Here is a 25,449-nt window from a genome sequence, read left to right on the forward strand (position 1 = left end):
CACATAATAAATTGGATAAGTTAGTGTAATTCAATCTCTGTTGAAGAGATCTGCCTGGGAATAAAATCTCGTTAATATCGCGACGAGAACCGATTTATGATGACTATGATGTGTGAAACTCCGGCTTCAGTAGTACGAGAGAAGCATGGTCAGCCGAGAGAGTCTCGTAAGTAGAACGTGTTTACAGACTGGGCGTGCAGGTTTCGAGTGTTCGTCACTCTTACGGTATACGATATTTTAAGCAAATACTTTATAATCACACCACTAGGTTTAAATATTATTTTAACAAATGATAGTAATAACCTACGGAGTAACATTTTGACAATCGAGAAATGTTCATATTCAGAAAATATCAATGGAGATAATATCGAAAGTACGTGACTTATAGTAAATTCTTTTGTTTCAACTGTAATCATAGTACAACATCAAGTTCAAAGATATTTCACATGATGTCTAACATTAATCCTTTGAAACATAGGTTGTGTGTAATCATTTTGCTCGTATTTATTCACTTAATTGCACAACCTCGTAATTTGAAGAAAATAACTAGCTTTATGTAACAGAAAGAAAATAAAATTGTTTCTTGAAAAGAATTCCAATTTTTTTTTTGTGAAATAAATCCCACCAGGCAGGAGGCGTGTGTAATTTACGTCACACGTTAAATGTATCATCAACAAGAAAATACCATGAACATTGCTGTAACCTGGTCTCACATTAAACTCGTGAAACCAGTGTTCACGATGTTAATAACGTTCTTTTTCCTCTGACAAACGTGAAAGGGGCGATCAATCGTCTATATTAGCTTGGCCAACAGAATTGGCCTCTATTTCGCTCCTTTCATCTCTCCCTTTCCACATACCTCTTGCTCTTTGGCAGAAGAAATATCTACCGCGGTTTTCGGCGCCCGATGGACGAATGGACGCGGCGAAGGAATTCGTTAAGGAAGAATTTTTATCACGAGACACTCAGAGGTCACATCTCGTCGGTCGATTCTATCCAAGAAAATTTCAGGGAACGACCTTCTGTTTAATTATTAAGTCGAAGGAGAAAGAGGCCTGGTTGAAAAAGTAACAACTTTTAACTAGCTTTTAAAGTTCTTTAAGCCGGCTAGTTGAAATTTATACGCGTAATCCTCGCTGCCCTCGAGCACGTCCGCTCGCAAATAAACGTTAAGAGATCGTTTAAAGTTGCAAAAGTTCGCATGCTTCGAGAAGAGGTATCGAGTGATCGCTGTTTAGCGTTATAATAGATTACGGTCGACGTTTGCCATTTTTTTTCTATGGACTCTCATATTTTACGAGATAGCTAATCTGGAAATAGGAACGACTACGTTGAAAAATGTCAATCAGTCTGTGGAATGAAGAAAAAGGAATTAAATTATCCTTTGAATCAAAGAAAATATTTAAAAACCCACTAAGAATTAGGCATAACTTTGACAATTATGACGTTTGCCATTTTTTCTATGGACTCTCATATTTTACGAGATAGCTAATCTGGAAATAGGAACAACTACGTTGAAAAATGTCAATCAGTCTGTGGAATGAAGAAAAAGGAATTAAATTATCCTTTGAATCAAAGAAAATATTTAAAAACCCACTAAGAATTAGGCATAACTTTGACAATTATGACGTTTGCCATTTTTTCTATGGACTCTCATATTTTACGAGATAGCTAATCTGGAAATAGGAACGACTACGTTGAAAAATGTCAATCCGTCCGTGGAATGAAGAAAAAGGAATGAAATATTCCTTTGAATCAAAGCAAACATTTAAAAACCCACCAAGAATTAGGGATGGCTTTGACAATTACAAAAAATGTGGAACAAAAGGAAAAAAAAGGAGAGAATTAAAAATTCTCGTACTTCTCAAAGAAAACTAAAACTTGGAGATCAAAGAGCACTAAAAATCAGAGAAGATTAAAGAGAACTAAAAATTAGAGGTGACTCTGACAATTATGAAAAATGCTCTCTATTTTGGCCGTGTTTCGAAATCGAAGGACGCGCTCTGGGAGGAATTCCTACGGCCAAAGATTTCACAGCGAAAAACAAACGGAAACATCAGCGAACATCGGCGAGAAAGTTGGACGTGGCGGAAGCGTCGAGCGCTGGACAGCTGCTTAGAGAACGCGGTAATATAATACTGACCGAAATTCCGCGCGCGGCTCGCGACGAATCACGTGGGTGGAAGTCAACAAGCCTTGTAGACAAGGATGTCAGGAATTTTGGTAATAATCCCCGACGAATTTCGAGTATTCGCCGGCGGCTACCATCTCCGGATGTGACGAATGGCTGCCACCGCTGCTCACTGTCTCGATCGATTCGAAACGAACCGTGCCCGTGATGAAACTTATCTCGTCGGGATCTTACTCGAGGTAAAGCGTTTTTTTGACTCCGAGAGAGAGAGAGAGAGAGAGAGAGAGATTGAACAACGATTCCGTGTTCCTCGGCGCGAAAGCCCGCGGCGCGCGACGAACGCAAAGGAGACGACAAAGGGGATGAATCGCCATTGTGTGAGACGTACATTGTTACCGCGGCTCGGCTATGACGGAAGTCACGGCAGACAGAGAAAAGATTGGCCTTAGCAATTTAACCGGTGTCGTTTCTGAGAGAGGGGCGATTTGTTCTTAGGGCGACGGTTCCCGCCGGGGGGAAATTGGCCGGGAGCCAATGAACCGAAATGTGGGCCAAACGTCTTTCTCGCATCCGTGCACGTTGTTCTACGGATATTCACTGATAATCTGCCGACCCAACCCTCGCGGAAATATCCGATGCAAATGACGCCTGTACATCTCCCACGTTAATTGTACATTCTGCTCCCGATCGATCCGCCATGCCCTTTTTCTCCTCCCCATTTCTCCGGACGTGCGGGCTCACAATCCGGCAGAATCTCGTCGTTTGAAAGAAACCAAGTGATCTTCTTTCGTACGGAACGGAGATGTTCCGTGTCGTCAAATGACAAAATAAATTGTCAAAAGAGACAAAACTTGTCGATAAAGAGGATCATTTGACGTTTGTGTCATCGCTTCCTTTTCAAGGAACTAAAATATTGAACGAAATAAGTATGATCCGATGTTTTATAGTATGGTATGGTATGTTTATATACTATAAACTATATATACTATACACTATAAACTATATACTATATATACTATAAACTATAAACTATATACTATATATACTATAAACTATAAACTATATACTATATATACTACAAACTATAAACTATATATACTATGGTATATTAGCATATTATAGTATATAGTATTTATAGATTAGATTAGATAATTTTATTTTTCGGCTTCACAGCCATGAAAGTGGACTTGGTTTACATTTCTCTCTTTTTTTTCATTCTCTTTGTTTCTCTCACTCTCGCTTTCCACTCTTCATATCTGTTATATACTCTACCTACCCCTATACTTTTGTGCTATACTTAAGTACAAGTATAGTATTTATAGTATATTATATATATCATAGTATTTATAGTATAATATATTATATATATTGTAGTATTCATAGTATATATTATATATATTATAGTATTTATAGTATAATATATATATTATAGTATATAGTATTTATTATATTATATAATATATTTAGTATACATATTATAGTATATAGTATATACTATATGTATAGTATATAATAATATGTCATTACTTCGAACAAACAGATGATTTTCTTAAAAAGAAGAAAGTAAGAAGACAAAGTTTTCGACAAGCGACGATCGTTTTTAACAGATACATATAACGCTGGGAACGTGTCACAAATGGGACATCCCTCCACAATACCTGCACTGTCCACTGAATTTATTGATAATCCTACGACTAACTGACAGTGTGTCAGATGCAAATGACGTTGCCGGGTCTTCGTCGTAGCTGGTCTTCCATTCGCTCGTGTCTGATAGCCATTCCGCCATCATTTCGTTCTTTCCGACATCTGGCAACTTTTTGAATTCCAACTTCTTCCCTTATTTCACTGCCGTTACGAGGGAAACTTTCTGCTACAATCCCCCGCTATTAATCCTTCCGGAGATTAAACTTTGAAAAATTCGAGCCATAGTTCCACGCTCTGATAAAATTCTTTTTCAAACGAGCTGTTTAAATTAATGTTGTTTAAAAAACTTTTTTTTTTTTCCTTTCGTTGAAACAACGGTGACGGAACGAAATCTCGCGGATCGTTCCGAGCGTGACGAATTCTCGGTGTACAGCAAGGATTCCGTATAACTGATTTCACGGAGAATCCGCATACATTACGCGATGCGTCAAATGCAAATGACCGCCGATGAATCTACGACGCTAAGCACGGTTTGGCCGCAATTAGAGGTGATCTCGCGAGGTGAAATCGCGAACGCAGTGTGACGAGTTGGGCGATTAAAAAGGTACAACGTGCTTTAACTCGAACGTGTACCTTGGACCTTTCCTCAATAACTTCGACCGTGACGAATATTCATAAGGGGCCAGACGAGCCAACTTTGTACAATTTATCATCGTTCCTGCATTCGGCGTTTTCTGTTTATTATTCCGTGCATTTCTAGAAGGTTGTCGCATCTAGAAGTCGATGAGAGGAAACGTTACTACGAGAAGATATATTTTTAAAGACATGACGTTTCATAAAATATAAATAAACGCCTGTTAAAACGTGTGTTGCATCTTAATCGACGATAGATCCGATTATATCGTTCGGTTGTAGATGACTGTAGAAATTTGTGTCAGATTACTAAAAAATTTGGGACACTTTAAAATTCTGTTCTGTACTTTATACTCTTCGTGATATGTAAGAAAAAATTCGATTAAATTAGATGATATCAAAACTTAAATTACTCCCAGATGGTCGCCATAGGATTGAAATTATATTCTTCATGATGTGAAAAATTCAATGAAATAAATCACCTCAAAACTAGCTAATTTAATCTCAAATTGGCCTTAAATGGTACCTAATGGTTTCCCAATGATACCGATTGAAAGTTGATATTTTTACACAATAAGATGCTATTGAGAACACGTTATATTTTCAGCGACGTGTAAAATAAAATTCAATTAAATAAATAATCTCAAATCTAACTAATTTAGTCTAATTGGCCCTAAATGGTACCCAATGGTTTCCCAATGATACCGATTGAAAGTTGATATTTTCACGCAATAAGATGCTATTGAGAACACGTTATATTTTCAGCGACGTAAAATAAAATTCAATTAAATGAATAATCTCAAATCTAACTAATTTAGTCAAATTGGCCCTAAATGGTACCCAATGGTTTCCCAATGATATCGATTGAAAGTTGATATTTTCACACAATAAGATGCTATTGAGAACACGTTATATTTTCAGCGACGTGTAAAATAAAATTCAATTAAATGAATAATCTCAAATCTAACTAATTTAGTCTAATTGGCCCTAAATGGTACCCAATGGTTTCCCAATGATACCGATTGAAAGTTGATATTTTCACGCAATAAGATGCTATTGAGAACATGTTATATTTTCAGCGACGTGTAAAATAAAATTCAATTAAATAAATAATCTCAAATCTAACTAATTTAATCTCAAATTATTCCCAAATGGCCCCCAATAGTTTCCCAATGATACTGCTTCAAAGTTCCAAGATGCTGTTAAGAGTAGTATCTTTTCAAAATCCAAAAGTGAATCATCTCAAACCTCAGTAAAGCGAAAAATCGCGACTGGCTTGTTTCACGCGCAAGAATGCGTGATCCAGCGCGGACCTTTCGACATTCACGGCCCTGGTCAACCGAGGGAAATTGTCCGACGATGTTATCAGAAACGGAATAATTCACGCCGAAATCAACTTGCGTCCGGCGACGATGAATAGATTTCATTAATCATAAAACGAAAACGCGTACACCCGGTTTCCCCCGATGATCCGATCGAGCAATTCAATGGTAATAATTGCTCTCTGTCAGTCGCGAGAGCTGGCGTTTTATGTTCCGGCAATTTCCAAAAGCACGCGATTATTGAAATGTTGGTTTCAGTAACGTTACTACAAATCATTATATTCTTGTGAAATTGTCCTCGGCTGTTCGCTAAGATATGATATACGTTCGCTGGAAATTTATCGTGCAATTAAATTATTTCGCATCTTACGAACTCCGAATACATGCGAGCAATACGCGCGTGAAATTTAATAGAAACTCGTCGAAACTTTCGTTCGATTTGCGAATAAAATTTTCGAGGAACTCGTCGTACGGTAATAGAAAAGACTAAAGCCACGTTCGTGATAAATTATCTTCGGCGAATCCAGAGAAATGCTTCCTGTACGCGTTTCCATTTTCACGGAAGTGTATCATATCCTTCTATTCTCGTACGTCGCTGTATAAAATTAAAGAAAATGATGCTGTTTCGATAAAATAACAACGCAAAAAGAATGAAGATTTGAAAAATGCACGCACGGTTTAAAAATTGAGTTTGAACGTGTATTAATAATATTAATATCTAATGAATTTTCATTAGAAACCCATCAAATCTCGAACGCTGTTAGCCATTGTACATTACAAAATACACTTTCTACTTCAAGTTCCTCCTTTCCAATCGATTTCCCAAGAAACTTATCTTCCAAATTGCGTCACTCTCCTGGTACATTCGAAAGTGGTTCTGGCACAGTGTCGAGCACGTACTCCTCTACTTTTTCTATCCTTTTTCCACTTCTTATCACGTATCGAATTCGAAAGCGAACACGGAAAATCGATGGGAAAACATCGAAACGAGGCAACTGCTGATTTTCAGACTCGCTTATCGGTTCGTTGCGTCGTTTCAACTTCAAATGTACGTGGGGGTGAGGAAGTTTTATTTTTTTGGAATTTCTTTCTGTGCGGGGGACCATTGTCGCCTGTTCTGGTCAGGTTTGGGACTGTATGTTGTTAGCTGCACGTTTCCAAGCATAAAATATAAGAGTACGATTGTGTGTGTATGCAAAGACGAAGATATTTTGAGGGTAAGACTTCATAGCGTGCAGATATAGCAAAAGCTTGACATCTTTTTCTCATCATCTTAATTTTTTAATGGACATTATTTTTACTTCCAACCACGTAAGTTCAAAATTTCTATGCTCTTTTTCACCCCTGCATGTATTTGTTACTTTATTACTTTCGAGGAAGAAGGATTGTCCGTGCATGTCTGTGCATCGTTTTCTCGGAAATATCGGTTCCCCGACGGTTTCAGGGACTGGACGCCAATTTCTTTGGCACGTGAGCCAACCGCTCTAATTTACTCATTGCAGGCAAGCGCAACTAGCCTTGCCAGTCGATTGCTATTCGCCACGCGGAGAAAGGAAAAGAAACAGAGAGACGAGTACATAGAAGTCGGTCGTTGCTCGTGTTTGCTATGGTAATTTCAGGTTGAACCGCGTTATCACAATTCCGTTATTTGCGCCTCTTCCAAGCTGGTATTTTTGCCCACGCGCACATCATTTCTGCGTTTGCTCACCGAAAATTCCGAAAAATCGTCTCGCGCGACGAAATGCGTCGCGAGTAACTCTGGAGAGTATACACGAGTAAATTTAATTGAGTTTTGTTGGAGAGATACGTATAGGAAGTTTCATTCCAGAGAATTTTCTATGAATTACGAGATTATAACACGCAATAATATGTCATCGTTAAAGAAAATAATTTGATAAATATTAAATAAAAGAATTAATTATTTAAATATATTAAAATTTATTGTTTTAATACATTTAAATATAATTTAAAATTAATTTATGTAGCATATTTATGTAACATAATTTATTTATGTAACATAAATTAATTTTTTCATTTCTGGAGAAAATTTATTGTCTTTAGAAGGACGAAATTTTTGAAACTGTACATTTTTTACACCAGGGCAACGGGAATATGTCTACGTAGAAATTTACACAACGGGATCAGTTACGTGTGAGAAAGTGAAGTTCGCTACTTTTGTCGAAGAAATCGGCCAAGAGCACGAGAAACGATGAAATACGATTCTTCGAACTGTGCGAGTCGCGTTTGTTGAGGAGAAGAAATTTCGAACAATCAGTATCGTCGAGGCAACCGGGAAATTAATTTCAAAGATTAATTCGATATCCTCGAATTTATACCACTAAGATGGATCGCAACAACGTGACAATTGGTAATGATATTAAACTTGGATGATTAAAAATAATCCGCGGATCAGTTCTCCAATTTATGTTTCGTTGCAGGCAGAAATGGCGTTGATTAATCGCCCGGCGGCTTCGCTCTTCGCCTCTTTTATTCTTTCGCATCCCTCTCAAGGCAGGCAAGAACGTCGCGGAAAGGGAGGCAATCATAAAAAGCTTTCATCGTACTTTCATTCATAACTGGTGGCGAACCAACAAACTATCAGCGACGAATTCCCCTTTTCTCCTTCGCTACTTTTTTCTGCTTTCTTTTTCTCCTACCGACGTCGAAAGGAACGAACGAGAGGAGAGATTAACGACGTCCGCAAACGTGCAAGATTAGGCAGGCAATGTTCCTCTTACGGAGAATCCACGATATTCTTCGATATTCTTCGACTTCTCGATTTAATATAACATAATATAATATAGTATTTAATATAATATATGTAATATTAAATCATTTAATAACATTTTAGTAATTTTTATATACTTAAACACAGAACAAGTTTTATTATTTTCTATTTTTTATTTCATCATTTATTTATTAATAAAATTAAATTTTAGAAAATTATATAATAATTTTAATTAGAAATTTTTAAATTATACATTTAAATTACGAGCATTAATTTATTCAATATTTCCATTATTATTTAGATCACTTTGAAATTATTTTTCGTTCGGAGGTTATTTCCTGCAGGAGCTGATCAAGCTTATTCAAGTATGAAGAGATGCAAGAAAATAGAGAAGTAAGATATGAAATATTGTCGAAAGTTTGAGAAAGAAAACGCTGTATTCCTCAATCACTCTCCTTTGCCAATTTTTCTGAAAGTCCTACAAAACTTCTTGCCTTCGTTTATCAAACTTTAGATGCTAATGAAGAAAATGGCGAAAAAACAGCGATGACTTCGATACAGATATCTCGTCGAAAGCGAAATTAGATCTGCTAGTATGTCTCAAACTGGCAGACATAAATTATTTCCAGAAACGTGATTTCTCTCGGCTGCAGCGAAATTTTCTGTGATTGATTTCGTCCGACAAGTCGAAGGAAGAGAGAGTAACCAGCGAGAAAAGGGTCCGTTACTCGAGTCGAGAAGGCGCACGATTAATTAAACCGACCGCGCGGTGACCGGGGCGAGTTAATTAATAAAAAAAGAGACGAACAAAAATAGCAATGTACTTCGTCGACGCGAAGTAATTTTCGTTATTGTTCCAACTTTCCGGTTGATTATTCCCGCCGTTGTCGCGCGGTGGCGCGAATTAAACCGGAGGAGGAAAGAGTGGCCGCAGAATCGAATTCGACGTCCGGACGGATCGATATCGCCGCGAATGCAGAGTTAACCGATAAAACTACCCTGACAACGGAATGCAGGCTAACTTCCGCCATTGTTGCAGAAAACTTTAATCAGGCCACCGGCAGACTAGAAAGAGAGAGAGAGAAAGAGAAAGAGCTGTGGTCTTCGTCCTTCAGTCGAAATTTCAAACGTTTCGTTTCGGACAATGGAGAGGATCGACCGATGGATCATCACGTCCTTCGCTTACCGATCTGCCGCCAATAGTAAGTGAACAACCGGGGCTCGAATCGGTTCGATTCGAAGTGAAAGAAACCGGCGTTTCGCCGGCGGGCGCCACGGATCACCGAGAATGGGCGGAGGGAGGGAAAAAAGGAGACGAAGGAAGAAGCGAGCAGAACACTGGTAAACCGAAGCGACAATAGGAACGGTAGCAGTCGGCGAGCCCCGTTAACGGGATCAGGAAATCTGATTTTCCGATTCCCATTCAGGCCACTTTTTCCCACCGTTGAATAGGACAGGCCACGAGCAGAGTGAGTGAGAGGAAGAGAGAGAAAGAAAGAGAAAGAGAGAGAGAGAGAAAGGAGGATATGGCCGAGCTACCATAACGAGGATAGACAAACAGGGGGCGATAGAAAAGAAAAAGTCAGGCAGAACGAGATAAAGCGAGAGGAGCTGGTTCAACTCTACGGTGGTGCTCTTCCTCTTCCTTGCTCTATATAACTATAGAACTCGTCGTTCTATACACATGCACACCGACGATTGCTCGTTCCTGAAAATATCGTAGCGTTGAGAGAGAGAGAGAGAGAGAGAGAGAGAGAGAGAGAGAGCACGTTTCGAGGAAAAACCACCCCAACGGGTATTGGTGGGCAACAGGAGTATTGATTTTCTGGTACGATACGGCAACAACGAGGTGGAGCCATCGCAGCTCCAGTGGTAGCACCGCCATATTTGTTTCCCCCAGGAAGACCAGGGAGAGACTGCGGAAAGCGGATTTTCCAGGGGCTTCTTCCAGTCGCTGATCCATCGTCGATTCACGTAAGTACAACCAGTTGACGGCCAGACGGTTCGAGCCCGCGCTTCTCGCCCTCCATTCACTCGTAAAGCGTTATCAACGCGGTTTATCGGCACACGCGGCACTGCGTCGGCGAACGACATGCTCGCTCCGATCTCCGCTGCGGCTCTCTCTCTCTTTGAACAAACGCTCATGTAAACAACGTGCAACGACTGGTTTGACAGGTGGTTGTCACGGGCCGTGTGATCGTCAGATCGTCGGTGGACGACGACGCATCTTTAGCTTTAAGCCCGTCTTCGAGTGCGAGAAACGCGCGACCAGGTGGGTCGGATTCTCCACCACTCATTGACGCAGTTCCCTTTTCGCTCGCGTTTCGCAATTTTTCTGTGAAAGATAAATCCGCGTTCGTTTCATTTATTCGAAGGACGCTAGCTCGTCTTTCGGCAAAGAAACGAGAAAATGAGAATGCAACGACGTGCAGTCGATTGAGCGTAGCATGCAGCAGGCTGATGATGATCGTTAACAGATCGATCGACTATGGCTATTCTTAGACGCAGCACGTGGTGATAAAATTCCATGCACTCGCGTTTATAATGCTCGCTTCTAATTCCGGCGGAGGCGTATCGCACGTCCATACGTTTGTGTTACCGTTGTCGTCCCTTTTTCTAATATTTTTTTTTTTTAAATTTGGAAATAACAGTGGTTTCTCGTGTGAATCGAAGCTCCTTCCACTTTGGAATTTTTTTCTCATCGATGGCTACGTCGTCGTAACCAGTGTCGACAGAACGTGATCTGTTTGTACATTAATGCTTGATTAGATTGATTAGATCGATTAGATCATATACGACGTGGATTGAAGTAGCACAAGTGCTCATGGTCGTGTTCATGGTTAGATGCTTTCTTGTTTTCCAATGGAAACCTTATCTTTGCCATCTTGTGTGTCTTTTCACCACCGAAAGAACGGAAAGGAAGTTTTTACACCGTAAAATAAGTACAAAAGCAGAACGAATTTACGTCAGGTGACACGTTGATAACGAGTTTCGAAAGAAAATTTTATTTTGGCGAAAGAGTGCGACAATCTGATACTTTACGATTTATACCGTTCTCGTGATACATTTTCATTCCGTAGATACTTAAAATTATTATGCTTATTCGTCATCCTCTATACTCTGCATATTGTCTATACACTATATTGTCTACTATATAGAATAACATTCACTTCAGTACCTACAGCGTAACGACAATCGATACAAAATCTACAATTTTTCGCGGGAACATTGAAGAAGCCTTTCCCTTGAGCTGGCGCAGTTCTTCGACAAGTAAAAACATCGAACATATCGAACGGGAGATTTTACGCGCGAGGACAATGATTTCTGGCGAAAAGAGGCAGCTGTGACAGAAATTTCTCGGTGGTTTCTCTCCCTGGAGCGTTCGTTCGACTCCGAACGAAGCTTGCAAACGAAGCGGGCGCGCGTACTCGCTCGAAAACTCGCAGAAAAAAAACAACTGCTGTTCGCCAGGAAAGTACCGAGTGCTCCTCATCGTGCACGTTCACGAGCCCGAGAAATCGGAGGAGCGGCGTGCATTTGCCCCGAAATATTTATGCCACCAACGGCGGCGTATGCGAGTTTCGTGTTCGTTTAACGAGCGACACGACGAAAACGACACGGGGGACACAGAAAAGGGCGAAAAAGAAAAGCGCGGGCTGCTTTCGTTCAAGAAACTCGAGACACGAACGAAGAAGACGCGGCAGCCATCAAGACGTCGAATTAACGAGCAAGTTCCTAACCTTTCGAATTTGACGGAAATTTACGGAGGAAATTGAGTTAAATTTGAAACAAATTCATCGCGAGAACTTGGAGCGAGTCTCACAAAAATATACGAAGATAGAAATTGTGGAAGTTGGACTTTTGCTAAAAATCGTCGTGAGAAGACGCGTGGAAGATATCGGAGACTTTTCAAGAACTTTTAAAGGAGCAGAAACAATTCCAGAGGATCAATCGGGAAAATTTCTTGAGAGAGAAAAATCTCTCGAGGGAGGAGAGAAAGAAGAACGAAGGAAATTCGTAATCGCAGATGAAACACGCGCGAGATTTGAAAGAACACACACACACATACACACAAGGCGTAAAACAGCAGGCGCCACACCGTCTGCGGCTAACGCTCGATAAACTACATTACGTGCTAACGCGTCGTGGCTTCCACTTTTTCCTCCGCCTTCTACTTTTCTTTCTTTCTTTTTCTTTTCTCCCGCTCCTTCGTCTCCTCTTCTTTCGCGCTGCGCCTTCGCCTGGAAGTGTGTCAGCCGCGAACGAAGGTCCTATCGCCGAGGAGGAGAAAACTGTGTCGCAACCTCCATGGACGGCATCGACTTGCCGCGAATTAAAAAAAACTGGAGCGTACATGTTATGGAAAGCGACCGGCTGATAATTAAGTGGTATTAAGGGGAGGCGGGAGGGCGAATGCGTTATCGCGATCTCAGCTTTAATTTCTCCCGGCGAGGAGAGAGAAAGAGAGGAAAAAAGAAAAAAATAAGCCACGTTTCTGGAGTCGGTTCCTGCTCGCGTGTGTTCTCGTTGTATTTCACGAGCATTGTAAAAAAAGAGCCTTTTCTACCGCTTTAGATCGCGAGTCGTCGAGGAAAGTACTACGACCCCGCGAGAGGGTCCGGGTAATTGCAGCAGTCGTGAATTTCTCGCGTGCTCGCACGCATCGCTTAATATTTCACGAAAATTACACGAAGGGAAATCTGGTAAAATCCCGTCTGACAGTACGAGGATTTCTACGCGAGTTCAAATTTACGATTTCTTTCGCTCTTTTTTTTTTTTTTTGTTTAAAGAAGAAACTAACAGTCCTCGTGAAATTCTTTAGCGAGTCGAGTTATGAATGATAGAAGACGGTGAAAATTGAAGAGCTGTCTACGTATCGACGCAATTAATTACGCGTTAGTGCTGTGAACTTTGTGTTTCTTGTTTTTGCTACTTTCTGTGTTTTGCTTTCTGTGTTTGCTTCTGCTTTCAAACTGTGTCACCTGTTCTGTAAGCCCTATGGCGAGGAAAACTGTGTCACAGTAGCGCCGGTATGGTTCGTGTCGTACATCGATAAATGTCTCGAGGAAAAAATTATCCTGACCTACGTGCCGCGTATTGTCGATGGGAAACTTTGCCGCTAATTGCATGCGGATCTTTTATCCTTCAAATTCGAATTTGTTAATCGCTCTTCGAATAGAAAAAGCGCTTCGTTCAATTGCTTCCTTCTTTACCTTTTTTTAGCCAGTCAGTGCCAAAATTTGATCGAAGATTTGATTGTTAGATAAAAGTTACGATTCAAACTTTTTTGATGAAAGAATGTTTTGATCGAACGAAACGAGTACAAGTCCAAAGGCAATTTACATTCTGGCAGATCTTACGAGAAACAAAAAGTGAAATGCGCAACGATAATCCAGGTTTCTTTGAAGCGTAAATTTTCCGACTCGTGGAAACGAAGGAAGAGTTCGAAGTTTCTCTTTGACCGAAGTCTTCGCCTCTTTTTACAATCTGTGAAAACGCAAAATCCAGAACTGAATATTCAACAGATTTAAATTCCTTGCAAGATATATTTGTTTTGCGGAACAACGACTTGAGAAGTTCATGCCCGAATAAATAATTCATCGGCGGATCGTGAAAATAAAATCTTCCCTCCATCTTTTGAAAACGACCGAGCTCTCCTCGAATGATCGAGGAAAGATCTTATCGCGTTTGAATCTTCGACCCAGTTTCACCTAGCACGCATTCGAATAAAGTTTAGAGTGTCGCGTTGCACTTGCGTGCAATGTTGGTACATCGATTTCTTTATTCTGGAAATATATCGAGGAACGTGTAAAAAAAAAAAAAAAAAGGTTTCGAATCATCGATCCTTTAACTCAATAACGTACCTTTAGATCTGAAATGTCAGAAATACTGAGAATCTCGAGGATAAAGAGAGATAATTCTCTATTCTTCCTTGAAGAATTGAATCAATTTCTATAATCGCTGATTAACTACAGAAACCCAAGAAACGTGCAACTGTAGATCTTCAGAAAGAAGAAAATCACGATCCTTGCCGAATTAATCTTCAGTCGTGCAAGAAAAAGTGCAAAATGAAAGGAAGGTGAAAGAGAAAGATTTGATCGCGAGAGGGAGAGAGAGAGAGGGAAGATTGAATTTCTGGATTCGCCGGATCCCGCCATCTCTGGACGATTATCCTGCAACAGAGAATGGCTCCTGATGGCAGGATGGTACATGAATGACGTCAAATGCGGCAGTATACGGCGTCGTTGCAGTTCGAGGAGGCGCATGTGCAAGTCATCGATCGATGCGCGACAACCGCTCGAGCCGCGCACCTCGCACGAGGCGCAAAGCGAACGCGAAAAGCAGAACACGCGCGCGACCAGCCTCGTTCTGCTGCAAAAAGAACACGGTGACGGAACACGGTCGCGAGAAACTCTGACGTGGATATGAACCTCGACGAGATGGAAGCCACATCTTAAATCTCGTCGAGAATATCCTCCGAAAATATCGTTGGTATAGTGATACACACTCTGCGATAATACATCTTCCTCACTGGGACCAAATTGACGGAGCCGGAGGACAAAAGGAAAACATCAAACGAATGAGTCGTCGAAATTCTTGAACAAACGTTTCCGATGGAACGGACCGTTGGTGGTACGTACAGTCTACAGGCAACCTATAAATTCACATACTGACACGGAACGTCGATGCCTTCGACCGTGTACATCTCGTAGATAGTAATAATTTGATCGTCGAGGATGCTGCGACAATGATTCAGGGAATCCACCAACGCAGAGTGTAGTCTGGATGTAACCAGGCTCGACGTAGGATGTAAACTTTCGGAATACATATATATATATATATATATATACATATATACATATATCGGGATCCACTTGGCGAATTGAGCGAATCGAGCTCGACAGAGACGGCAGGATGCCGAAGCAAGTGCCAGAGGAGAACCTGGTGATTCCGCCGCAGGACGGTCGGATCTGCGGGACCATTTGCATCTGCCAGATGACGGCGGTGTTGTCCTCCGTGGCTCTGGTCTATCTGACCGTGGCGATCTACATGCCGAGCACCAGAGCGTTTCAATCCGGGATCAGCGAGGTGCCGGTGATGTGCACGACGATACGGGCGGTGAACGCCGACAACTGTGAATGGGGTAGCTGCGGCGAGTGGTGCCTGTCGAAAACGTCCGGGCCGTGCGTGCAGATTCACGTGAACCTTCGTAGAAACGGCTCGGCGATACTGCTGGCCAACTGTACCAACACAACCAACAAGACCTGCTACGGTATCGATCAGGAGAACGCGAAGAAATCGAAATGCATCGCGGACGAGTGCCGTAACCTGACCGGCACGTTCAACTGCACGGCCGGTGTGTGCATCAACATCACGGACGCGTTCGAGTGTATATTCCACGACACGGACCCGCCGTTGAAATGTTCCGGCAGACGCGGCAAGATAACCTGCATAGACATAGACGGTCTGTTCAACTGCAACCGGGGCACCTGCGAGCGTATCAGAACGCCGTACAACTGCGACCGCAGATGCGTCGACATCCCGACCAGGAACAAGAACATGATCCTGCTGAGCGGCGACAAGGTCTACCTGAGCCAGTGCGAGCGAGCGATTGACGTGGAGTCGAACCGAGAGATCTGGCACGAGGATCGTGGCGACATCATGATGGCGTCCTGCTACGGGATATTCAACTCGACGTTGGGCGTCGAGGCTGTCGACTGCATCAACGGCTCCGTCTTGGAGAAAGATCTCCTCACCGACTTGACCAACTTCACCTATCTCTCCTATCTGAATATATTCGCGACGAAGCCGTTGGACGAGACGAGAACGGTGGCCCCGCCTGAGCAGGATCTCATCATAGCGAACGAAAGTCGCCTGCTGATCAACCTCGAGGGCTGCGTCAATACTCTGCGCGAAGAGTGCAAGGAATTCCTCCACCTATACGGGAAAGACGGCTCCGATCACAACGCACGCGCCAGGTTCCCGTGTTACTATGCCGAGAGCAACACCGGCGTCGTTGTGTCGCGTTTCAACCTGGAGAACACGTACAAGGAGTTCCTGATCGCGTTGGTGTTGCCCAGCGTGTTGTTCGTCGTCAGTTGTCTGACGTTGATCTTTTGTCAGAGGACCGTGGTCGTCGGAGACGACGCCAAGATGAGATTCAAGGGCACGGTCGGTGCCGGACTCGCGTCGATAGAGAAGAGCGCTTCCGGTAACCTAGGGGATGCTGGCGGAGGAAACTCTGCTATGGCGCTCTGAGATCCGTCACGTAAGAATCGTTGAACAGAAACGAGATAAAGATCATTGCGTATATATATATGCTATAGTGTATATATGCTATTTGTATATAATGCCGAAAGGTGTTCTAGAATGATTTATGGCTTTTAGAATATATACTTTGAAACTTTTTAAATTTCCGCTCGAGAAAGTAAAGAGTTACTCGAGCTTTCGAACTTTATATTCTGATTATTCTGCGTTTTAAAAATGTACATATTTCGTAATATCATAATATTATTTTCTAATATTCTGTAATATCATAATATCATTTTCTAATATTATCTAATATCATTTCATAATATCATTTCTAATATTATCTTTTGTAATATCATAATATCGCTTTCTAATATTTTGTAATATCATAATATTACATATCATTTTCTAATATTCTGTAATATCATAATATCATTTTCTAATATTTTTTAATATCATAATATCATTTTTTAATATTTTGTAATATCATAATATTGTTTCTAATATTCTGTAATATCATAATATCATTTTCTAATATCTTTTTAATATCATATCATTTTCTAATATTTTTCAATATCATATCATTTTCTAATATTTTGTAATATCATAATATCATTTTCTAACATTTTGTGAAATCTTTCTATAAGAATTTAGCAATGTAACAATACTATAGATTATGCCCTTTAAAGTGATTTGTGTCGAGTTGATCATCGAATGCACAAAATCTGCTGCGCGATCGTTGCATAGTCGTCAACAGGAAGATCATATTTATGTATGTAATTCAATTTAATTCAATTTAATTTCAACGAAGAGCCAATTACAGCTGTCGCCTTGTTTCAATTTGTTCGATCAGCCTGACGGTGTAACGAAGTATAATCGATACTCCAATACAGATTTAAAGCAAGTTGCAACGACAGTGTAACGACAGGACTTTTATAAAAGATTCTCTCTTCTGTTTGCAGGCATTCCCCTCCTGGAGGAGAGTCCGGCTCGTCAGTCGATATTCTCCCTGCGCGGGCACTATTAAGCTGTGGGGAGGGGGGGAACGCGTGGTTAAAATTCTCATCTTGCAAAAAATACAAAAACTACAAAGCAAAACGTACCGATACTTCTGCAAAAAGCACAAACTATCTTTGAAAAACGAGGAAAAGAAAAAAAAGAAAGAAAAAGGGAACGAGGGAGAGAGAGAGAGAGAGAGAGAGAGAGAGAGAGAGAGAGAGAGAAAGAGACAGACAGAGAGGGAGCAAGCGGTCAAGAACAAGTACCAAAAAAAGAAGAGAAAAAAAAACGAGACTTTTCCTACCTGCACTGCCTGCACGCAAAAAATAGAAAATAAATAAAAAAAAAAAAATAAAAAATAAAAAAAGGAACACTTCTCGTGAGCGCACGTGCTTTTTTGTTCGAATATCCGCGTCACCGCCTGTGCATGCGCGGATGAATCGCTTGGAAAAGTTCGCACGACCGGATGCGCGACACAACTCTCGCCTGTCTCTCTTCTGCCGACAAGAACACGGAGAAGGATCCTGAATCTGGACTCGACCAATTCATCTTTCGGATACGACGGAAAGTAAACAGATAGAAAAGAAAACAACAGACAATTCGGCGTCTTTTACACGTGACACAAGAGATTCGTCGGTAGCTTTTAAGTGTCCCCCTTCTGATTGATTCGCCGTGACAGTAGATAAGAACCACTTATTACGTATAGCTCTGCTAAGTAAACTCGAGGCTAAGCAACTCTTATTGTAATATCATACTGCGACACTGCAACAAAGAAAAACCACTTTGAGAACCGAAGGACGTGCCTTGCTGGTAAATGATCGATCCGGGGCGATCGTTGCTGCAACGACAAGCCTGCGAGAAAAGATATCTGGGAAACACGTCGCTCAGTGCATTCGAAAGTATTCGCATTATTACGCTCGTCGCATAATTAATTCTCGTAGCGAGAGCAGGGACGAATTTGACAATTACAAAACTATCTGAAGAACTACTTGAGAAAGAAAGCATTCGTCGCGTAAACCGCGTGAAGATAAGCGATTCCACGATACGAGAAGGGTCGGGAAGGAAGAATTTCAGAAGAAGATCGGACTCGGTGTCTTCGTCGAGGCGACGAAAGCTTTCCTTCGAACTTGAACGAACAGGGTCCAAGCGACCCGTACAAGAGAGCAATCATTGATTCCGACGAGTCGACGGTAATCATGGGCGCCCAGGAAGAGGACACGAAATCCAGCACCATGGGTGGCGTGCTACCGGTAGTGGAAGTCGCGTCCCTGGTCGAGAAAGCCAAGTTCTACACGTCCCTCTGCCTGGGCAGCACAGCCATTCTTGCCGTCTTCGCCTTCCTTTTTCTAATCCCTTTCGTCGTCGAGCCGGCCATCTCCACGATTTTGGCCGATTTCTCTCCTCACGCCGTGGCATGCGTCGTCACTGACCACGTCTACGCCGAGGGACTGAAGAATTGCTCTTGGGCAAGCTGCAGAGAAGGTAAATTTGCGGGATTTTTTCGCCCCAACTCTGTAGTAAACTTGGTATTCTGTTTCATTCGGTCATCCCGAGTTTTGACACAAAGGCGTGCGGATTTCTAAGTATAAAAATTCGTCCAAAATTTGTCAATAATTGTAACCTCGTGCCCCGCACGTCGAGAATCTTTTGCCCCCAAAATTCCAATAAATTCTCCCAGTTTCAAGTATATTTAAGTATAATAATGTAAAGGCGAAAGAAATAATAAATTTATCACTTCTCAATAATTTCTATCCAGTGATACTCGTACCGACGAGCACAAAAAGAAAGCGACGGAATTATTGTGTATGTACGGTTTGGTCACTCGTTATGGTCCGCAATCAGTTGCCAGTGGTTAAAGTAGTTTTCCCAGCAATAACAGGCCGCGATAGATTTCAAAATTTGTACACGTTTTCGTCGATTTTAATTACAACGTGTGATTGATATTTATTTGTACGTGGATCTGTTAATGGGTTTTCTCGATCGCAGGTTGCACCAGCGCGGCGCTCCGTTGCCATCAGATACGAGTGAACTACACGAGATTAACATTCGAAGAGTTCACTGCGAAACCTTTGGGTTCCATACCGTGGGACGTGCCGGACACGAAATTCTTCGTGAACACGGAGGGCTGCGGTTACCCACCGAGGGTGAACTGTTCCGATTTTGCCAAGAAATACGGATATTCCAACTTGGGGAAGATATTCCCCTGCTATTACAGCAGGACAAACCCAGAGACTGTCGTCGCAAGGTATAATTTACGTTGTAATTACACTCCCGTATTCGTGACAAACGACGTTCGACGGAAGCACGAAACATGCCATGTCCGCAGCAAATCGAACCTAACGCTGTCATCTTGATTGTCAATATCAATCTTCGTGCCCGTGGGAAATTACGTGCTCTGCTAGAAAGCTCACCGCGAATAATTCCATTCTTTAGAAATTTCACTGTCCACGCGTCTTTGCCACCAAGATATCCGCCACCAACGACGAAATTACACGCGATTCTATAATTAGAAAACGCTACGAGACCTCGTTTCGTACCGTGTCATTTTAACGAGTCGATCCACGTGTACTTTCTGTTCGCCAATCGGGTCGTTCTTTGAAGCGAAACTTTATATAATTGTGGCACAACAGAAAAAAAGAGAAAAGTTCGTAAAGACGAATCGATTTCTGTTAGGTTCTCGTGAATGAATTAGGCCGTTCTTTACTTAGGCGTTCTTACGAACGCAGGATGAAAAACGTGAGAATGTACACGGATCTAGAGAGATCTGAAAGTTGGATAAAAGTGGTATCTCGAAGTAAAGAAATGATCGTGCGATGAGTTAACTCGGTTAACAAATTATCGAATTATATCGTAACACTGTGGATATGTTTGTAGGTACTCTTGGGATGAAAACCTGAGGCATCTAGTGCTAGCATTGGTGGTGCCTACAGTGCTTTTTGGAGTGTCCCTCGGCGTGTTGTGTTATTGGTACTGTCCACCGATGGGCAAAAGTTGCGGAGGGCCAGGTCGTAACTTGATTGACAAGTACGCGAGGAAGGAAGAGTAAGTAACGTGTATGTATGCAGTGCCCAGTGAGGCTAGAAGAACCTATACACCTTATCTGCGTTCTAGAATCGCTTCGAGGGATTATCATCCTTTTTCTCACAATTAACAATAATAAGATTGTTTCACAGTGCCATTCGGTACAGTTCGTACTCGTCATGACAACATAAAATTTTATCGTCATTGTAGAAATTTAAAAATCTCAATATATTTGCAAGAAACTAGCATTCCAAATTTCTCGTTTTCTCTTCGAGTGAAAGAAATAACTCCTCGAAGCAATATGGTTTCAGTTCGACAAAAGAGGCCCTGCTGTATTTTCTATCACAAGTTTTCTGTTGCATTCGTACAGTATCCTGGGAGAGGATGAGTTCGAGGAGGACGAGGAGGAATACTGACTGCTGCCAAGGGCTCACCCCCCAGCGCGGGAGTGACGCCGATGCAATTACTGAAAAATCCCCGTGGAGCGTGCTCCACGTTGTAATATCAAAGCGATCGTTCGAAAGCAATAGCAGCGTCAAGGAAAATCCGCAGCAACGAACATAGAATGCAACTTGTTCAACGTAACTCGCGTCAGCTCCTGTCTGACCCTGTTTACACTTCTACTACTTCCGATCGATCTTAGCCTATCGCGATGCAACTGCACTTGCGCCTAATCGATTGCTTTGCAATTAAAGGAAATTTGGGTAACCACGCTGACTTTTTCCTCCTTTTAATCTATCTGTCTCGGGACCGTTCTCTCGATTCTAATCAAATTGTTTCCCCTCAACGTCCCATCAACTTGCAATAAATCAAAATTAACGTTACAACACCTTTCGTCGCGAGCAAAATGATTCCTTTCTAAAGACGAAAGCGCGAAACAGGCCGAAAATTAATTTAAGATGTCGTTACTGTGTTCGACCGCACGACGTCGGACCGTTCATCAACAGTGTTATCGTATTTTTCGAAAGTAACGTGTTTGCCCCTTACGTGAATCAATATACGCGCGATATTTTTACAACCGAGTTGCCGTGGAAACGATCAATCCCGCGTAACTGTCGTTCGAGTCGCGTGATCGACGCGACATTTTTTTCGATGTCGAGCGTACTCACTTTTCCGAGATTTTTTATATATGACGTGCAATAAATTGTAATTGTGAGAGGAGAGAGGAAGAAAGAGAGGGTGAATTTACGTGGAGAAGTAGATTTGGTTAAATTAATCGAAACGGCGAGCTCGGTCTCGATCATCTACCAGTATTTTGGAACATAACGATGTTCAGAAATTGTAATTTATGATGTAACAAGGTGCGCCTTCCTGCAACGTGATAACTTTTTAACGTAAGGAACAAAAAAAAAAAAAAAAGAAATATTCAAGTGGCACGTTTCTCAACGCAGCATTCGTTCGTAATAGAATAAGCGATGTAAGTAATTTGTAAGTCGTGTTTATGGTAAAATGACGGGTAAAATGACGTTTGAGACGACGGATGTAAGAATGCTAATGCAAAGAAATAAAAAAACGACGAAGCGTTTTTCGAAGCAGCACAAGCTAACGGTTTCACGTTGTTTCGAGCAATATTTCAAACAGTCGAAGAGAAATTTGGAAACGTAAAATAATTCTGCGAAACATCATTTTACCCAGATCTGCGTGCATACGAGTTTGACGGTCGACGGAAAAACCGAGGAGGAGAAGCTTCGTACGTTTATGGAAAGAGGAACAATCGATTCGTCGTGCATTTCGACAATGAAAGAAAAATAATCAAAATCCTGTGCAGGCTCGTGTCACGCGAGTATACGCGCCAGTACGGTCATTTCGGCGTTTCTACTTTGAACGTTTAAAGATTAAAAGCAGAGCAAACAAAAATAAATAAATAAATAAATAAATCGTTAATTGTATTCAGCGACGGAGGTTAAGGAGAACGAGACAAGGAGAAGGGAGGGGGAGATATTTTCGACTTGGAAGAATATATCAAAATATAAACACGTGGATCGTAGTGCTTTCGCGTGATGAACGCAAAGATTAGACAAAGAATCCAAAAAAACACAGCTATTTTTGCAATGCGCGAGTGTGTGGGCGGGAGAAAAGGGATTCGTTAGTTGAATTTGTAAAATTTTCAAAATTCTCGAACGAAACGTGAGAAATGCAAAGGCAGTGACGCGATCGCCTCCAGGATACGTCTTCGCACCAAAAAAAAAAAAAAAACGATAAAACCCGTAGGTTTAAGTTTAGCCGGTAAGCTAAGTCTGTGAATATAATCGATCGTCGATTAGCAACGAGATCGGTTATAACGATTGTTACAAATTTTTTACGCGGACGCGTGTCGTACCTCGTGGCTCTAGATAGGAACGAACAAATGTATATTTGCGTAAAGCGCAGGTGCACACGCATGCACGCATCGCGCGTCGTAGTTTATAGCGTTGTAGATATCGGTTTTTCAGTTCGGTTTTTCGAAAAGGACGAGCGATCTGCGTTTCAGCGAGCTGCGAAACAACCAGTGACCCAGCGAATGGCGATTGAATTCGCGAGGCAACGATTCGTAATTTTTTATTTCAAAATGGTCTAGAAACGTTAGAGCGATCTATCTGCTGTGATAGCAATGAATGAACTTAGAGACCTTAGAGACCAGACGCACATTAATTGATACGAGAAACTGCATGACAGTTTAAAAAAAAAAAAAAAAAAAAGAAAATGAGTTCAAAGTAATTTTTCTTCTTAAAGAAAGATACGCAAATGTATACATGTATTACATTCCTCTCGTCCATATTTTGTGAAACGACCTGTAAAAGTTTGCAAATAATTCAGTTGAAGTATTTACCAAAATGTCATACTATCTTGTTTGTCTAGAGTAGCAACATGATTGCATGATATAAATAAATCGTTAGCTTTACACGTAGGTGAAATAGTAGCGAGCTGGGCGGTTGTTTCGAAGCGTACGGGAACTATACGTCGCGAGCCTATACATCTAGAATGGTTGTGAATCCTTACTCGGCCTTACTCTAGGCGTCCAGCAAGTTGGCCCGATTCGCCTCGAGTGCGATGCGAATTCCAACGGAGCCTGCGTTTTGGCACTCATTCCCCACTCAAAGCTTGCTAATCGATTTCCGTTTAGCGCGCGCCCCGGCGATCGGTCGATCGGTCGATCGATCGGTCGATCGGCCAGCGCGTCTTTCGAATGAAATTCTCGTCGGACGGTGTGAACGAAATCTTCTCTCTTGCGCCTTTCTGCGGTCACGTGGAACTTTTGCTCAAAGACGCTCGACTCACGGAACGATATATGTATATAGTTGGTTAAAAATCCAATCGATCGATGCGAAACCTTTGATGAAAATACTTTTCGAATGAGACACTGATCGACAAACTATTATATAAATTCTATTTTTCTTTCTTTTTGGAAATATGTTATATTAAAAATTTATAGTGAAAAGTTTCCTAATTTACATTTACTCTATTCGTAGTGTAGTAAATATTTTCGAAATTAAAAGTTTTATTTTCTACTTTGTTTCAAGAAATAATAAATTTCAGTAAATTCATAGTCCCATACGCCGATCAGTGCGATACGAGTTGAAAATCTCTTTAACGATCAAACATGAAAAATTCCGAGAGTTGAATCGTTGAACGACAGTCGTCAAAATTATTGAAACGTCTCCAAAAATTACGAGAACTTTCGACCGTCGTATCGCTGTTACAATCGGATCAACAACGCATCGTTGCTTGGATCAATGTACGCGCGAGCATCGAGAATCGTTTCGGAAAACTCAAGCACAAGTTCGTGGGCTTTATCATCCACGAGAGAAAGTGCTCATTCAACGTCAACGCACTTCCATATCTCTCATATCAGATCGGATTTAGTGCCAATTCGTTAGTCGATTAGAACCTCGCGGAATGATCATCGAGTTAAGCGTATTTAGAATCATCGGTCGCGGGAGAAGACGTCGATACAATTAGATAGATTATACGAAAATTCTTAGGAGAATAAGGTATTTACTAAAGAGAAAAGAAAAACAAAGTGATAATTGAAAAACGACTTTTCATTCAGACAAAGAGCTGAAAGGAAACGTGAGAAATTAATGGTTAAAATTTGAATCGATGAATTTCAAGATACTTCGCGAGCAATGGCGAAGTAACACGAAAAGGAAAAACGAAGAAAACTGCACGGACGGTTACAGATTAGAAAGCGGCGATTAATTGTAAAAAAAAAAAAAAAGGTATCTATTTCTATCGATACTTATGTACAATACGCTCTATTCGCATGTTACTTGATTATTCTAACGTACCTGCACTTATTATAGTTAAGCTACAGTTACATCGATTTCCCTTCCCATTTTTTAACCCACTCTGTCTCCTCGTTTCTTTCCATCCCCTTCTCGATAAAAACATCTAGCTTATAGAAGTTTCTCGATCGTTAATTCCTTTCCCCTTTCTCTTTCCTCTCTTCTTCTTCTTCTTCTTCTTCTGACTTCTTCTTCTATTACTTATTAATAATAATTCTCGATAATCGACGATACGAAAATTTTACGAAAAATAAGAGAAGCAATGAACGCTCTTCGAGAAAGCTTCCCCGGTTCTTTACTCGTGAATTTTAAACCCGATCGAAGAAGACATTATTGTTCACAGCGCTTCGTGCGTACCATTGTAAGTCTTGAATACATTGTACATAATATATTATATATAACGTGCTCGTTCTGCGATACTAACGGACTATTGTAAATAAAAGGTTGTACGATTTC

At 41.2% G+C, this 25,449-nt stretch overlaps 3 protein-coding genes and 1 long non-coding RNA gene across 6 annotated transcripts in view; 3 read left to right on the top strand and 1 right to left on the bottom strand.

Moving 5' to 3' along the window:
• LOC122537448 (cilia- and flagella-associated protein 298) overlaps positions 1 to 25,449 on the bottom strand; it is a 99,320-nt gene that overhangs the window by 44,285 nt on the left and 29,586 nt on the right. The gene's annotated exons all lie outside the window — the stretch shown is intronic.
• LOC122537450 lies at positions 475 to 24,185 on the top strand. Its single transcript, XR_006308625.1, has 3 exons — positions 475 to 485; positions 8,173 to 8,179; positions 23,617 to 24,185. It is a non-coding gene; the product is annotated as an uncharacterized LOC122537450 (long non-coding RNA).
• LOC122537447 lies at positions 15,098 to 18,303 on the top strand. The gene is made up of 2 exons (XM_043670605.1): positions 15,098 to 16,727; positions 17,671 to 18,303. The coding sequence occupies exon 1, from the start codon at positions 15,374 to 15,376 to the stop codon at positions 16,715 to 16,717; it is 1,344 nt and encodes a 447-aa protein (XP_043526540.1). The 5' UTR covers positions 15,098 to 15,373; the 3' UTR covers positions 16,718 to 16,727; positions 17,671 to 18,303.
• Positions 18,462 to 22,563, top strand: LOC122537449 (protein tipE). 3 transcript variants are annotated; one of them, XM_043670611.1, is made up of 5 exons: positions 18,462 to 18,782; positions 18,813 to 19,189; positions 19,694 to 19,952; positions 20,582 to 20,749; positions 21,099 to 22,563. In XM_043670611.1, the coding sequence occupies exons 2-5, from the start codon at positions 18,904 to 18,906 to the stop codon at positions 21,142 to 21,144; spliced, it is 759 nt and encodes a 252-aa protein (XP_043526546.1). In that variant the 5' UTR covers positions 18,462 to 18,782; positions 18,813 to 18,903; the 3' UTR covers positions 21,145 to 22,563. The 3 variants fall into 3 exon arrangements, with proteins under 3 accessions (XP_043526546.1, XP_043526547.1, XP_043526545.1); XM_043670612.1 differs by having other exon boundaries at positions 18,462 to 19,189; positions 20,582 to 20,760; XM_043670610.1 differs by having other exon boundaries at positions 18,462 to 19,189.

Source organism: Frieseomelitta varia, unplaced genomic scaffold (genome assembly GCF_011392965.1).
Source record: "Frieseomelitta varia isolate USP_RPSP 00005682 unplaced genomic scaffold, Fvar_1.2 scaffold_909, whole genome shotgun sequence".
Classification (NCBI taxonomy): domain Eukaryota; kingdom Metazoa; phylum Arthropoda; class Insecta; order Hymenoptera; family Apidae; genus Frieseomelitta; species Frieseomelitta varia.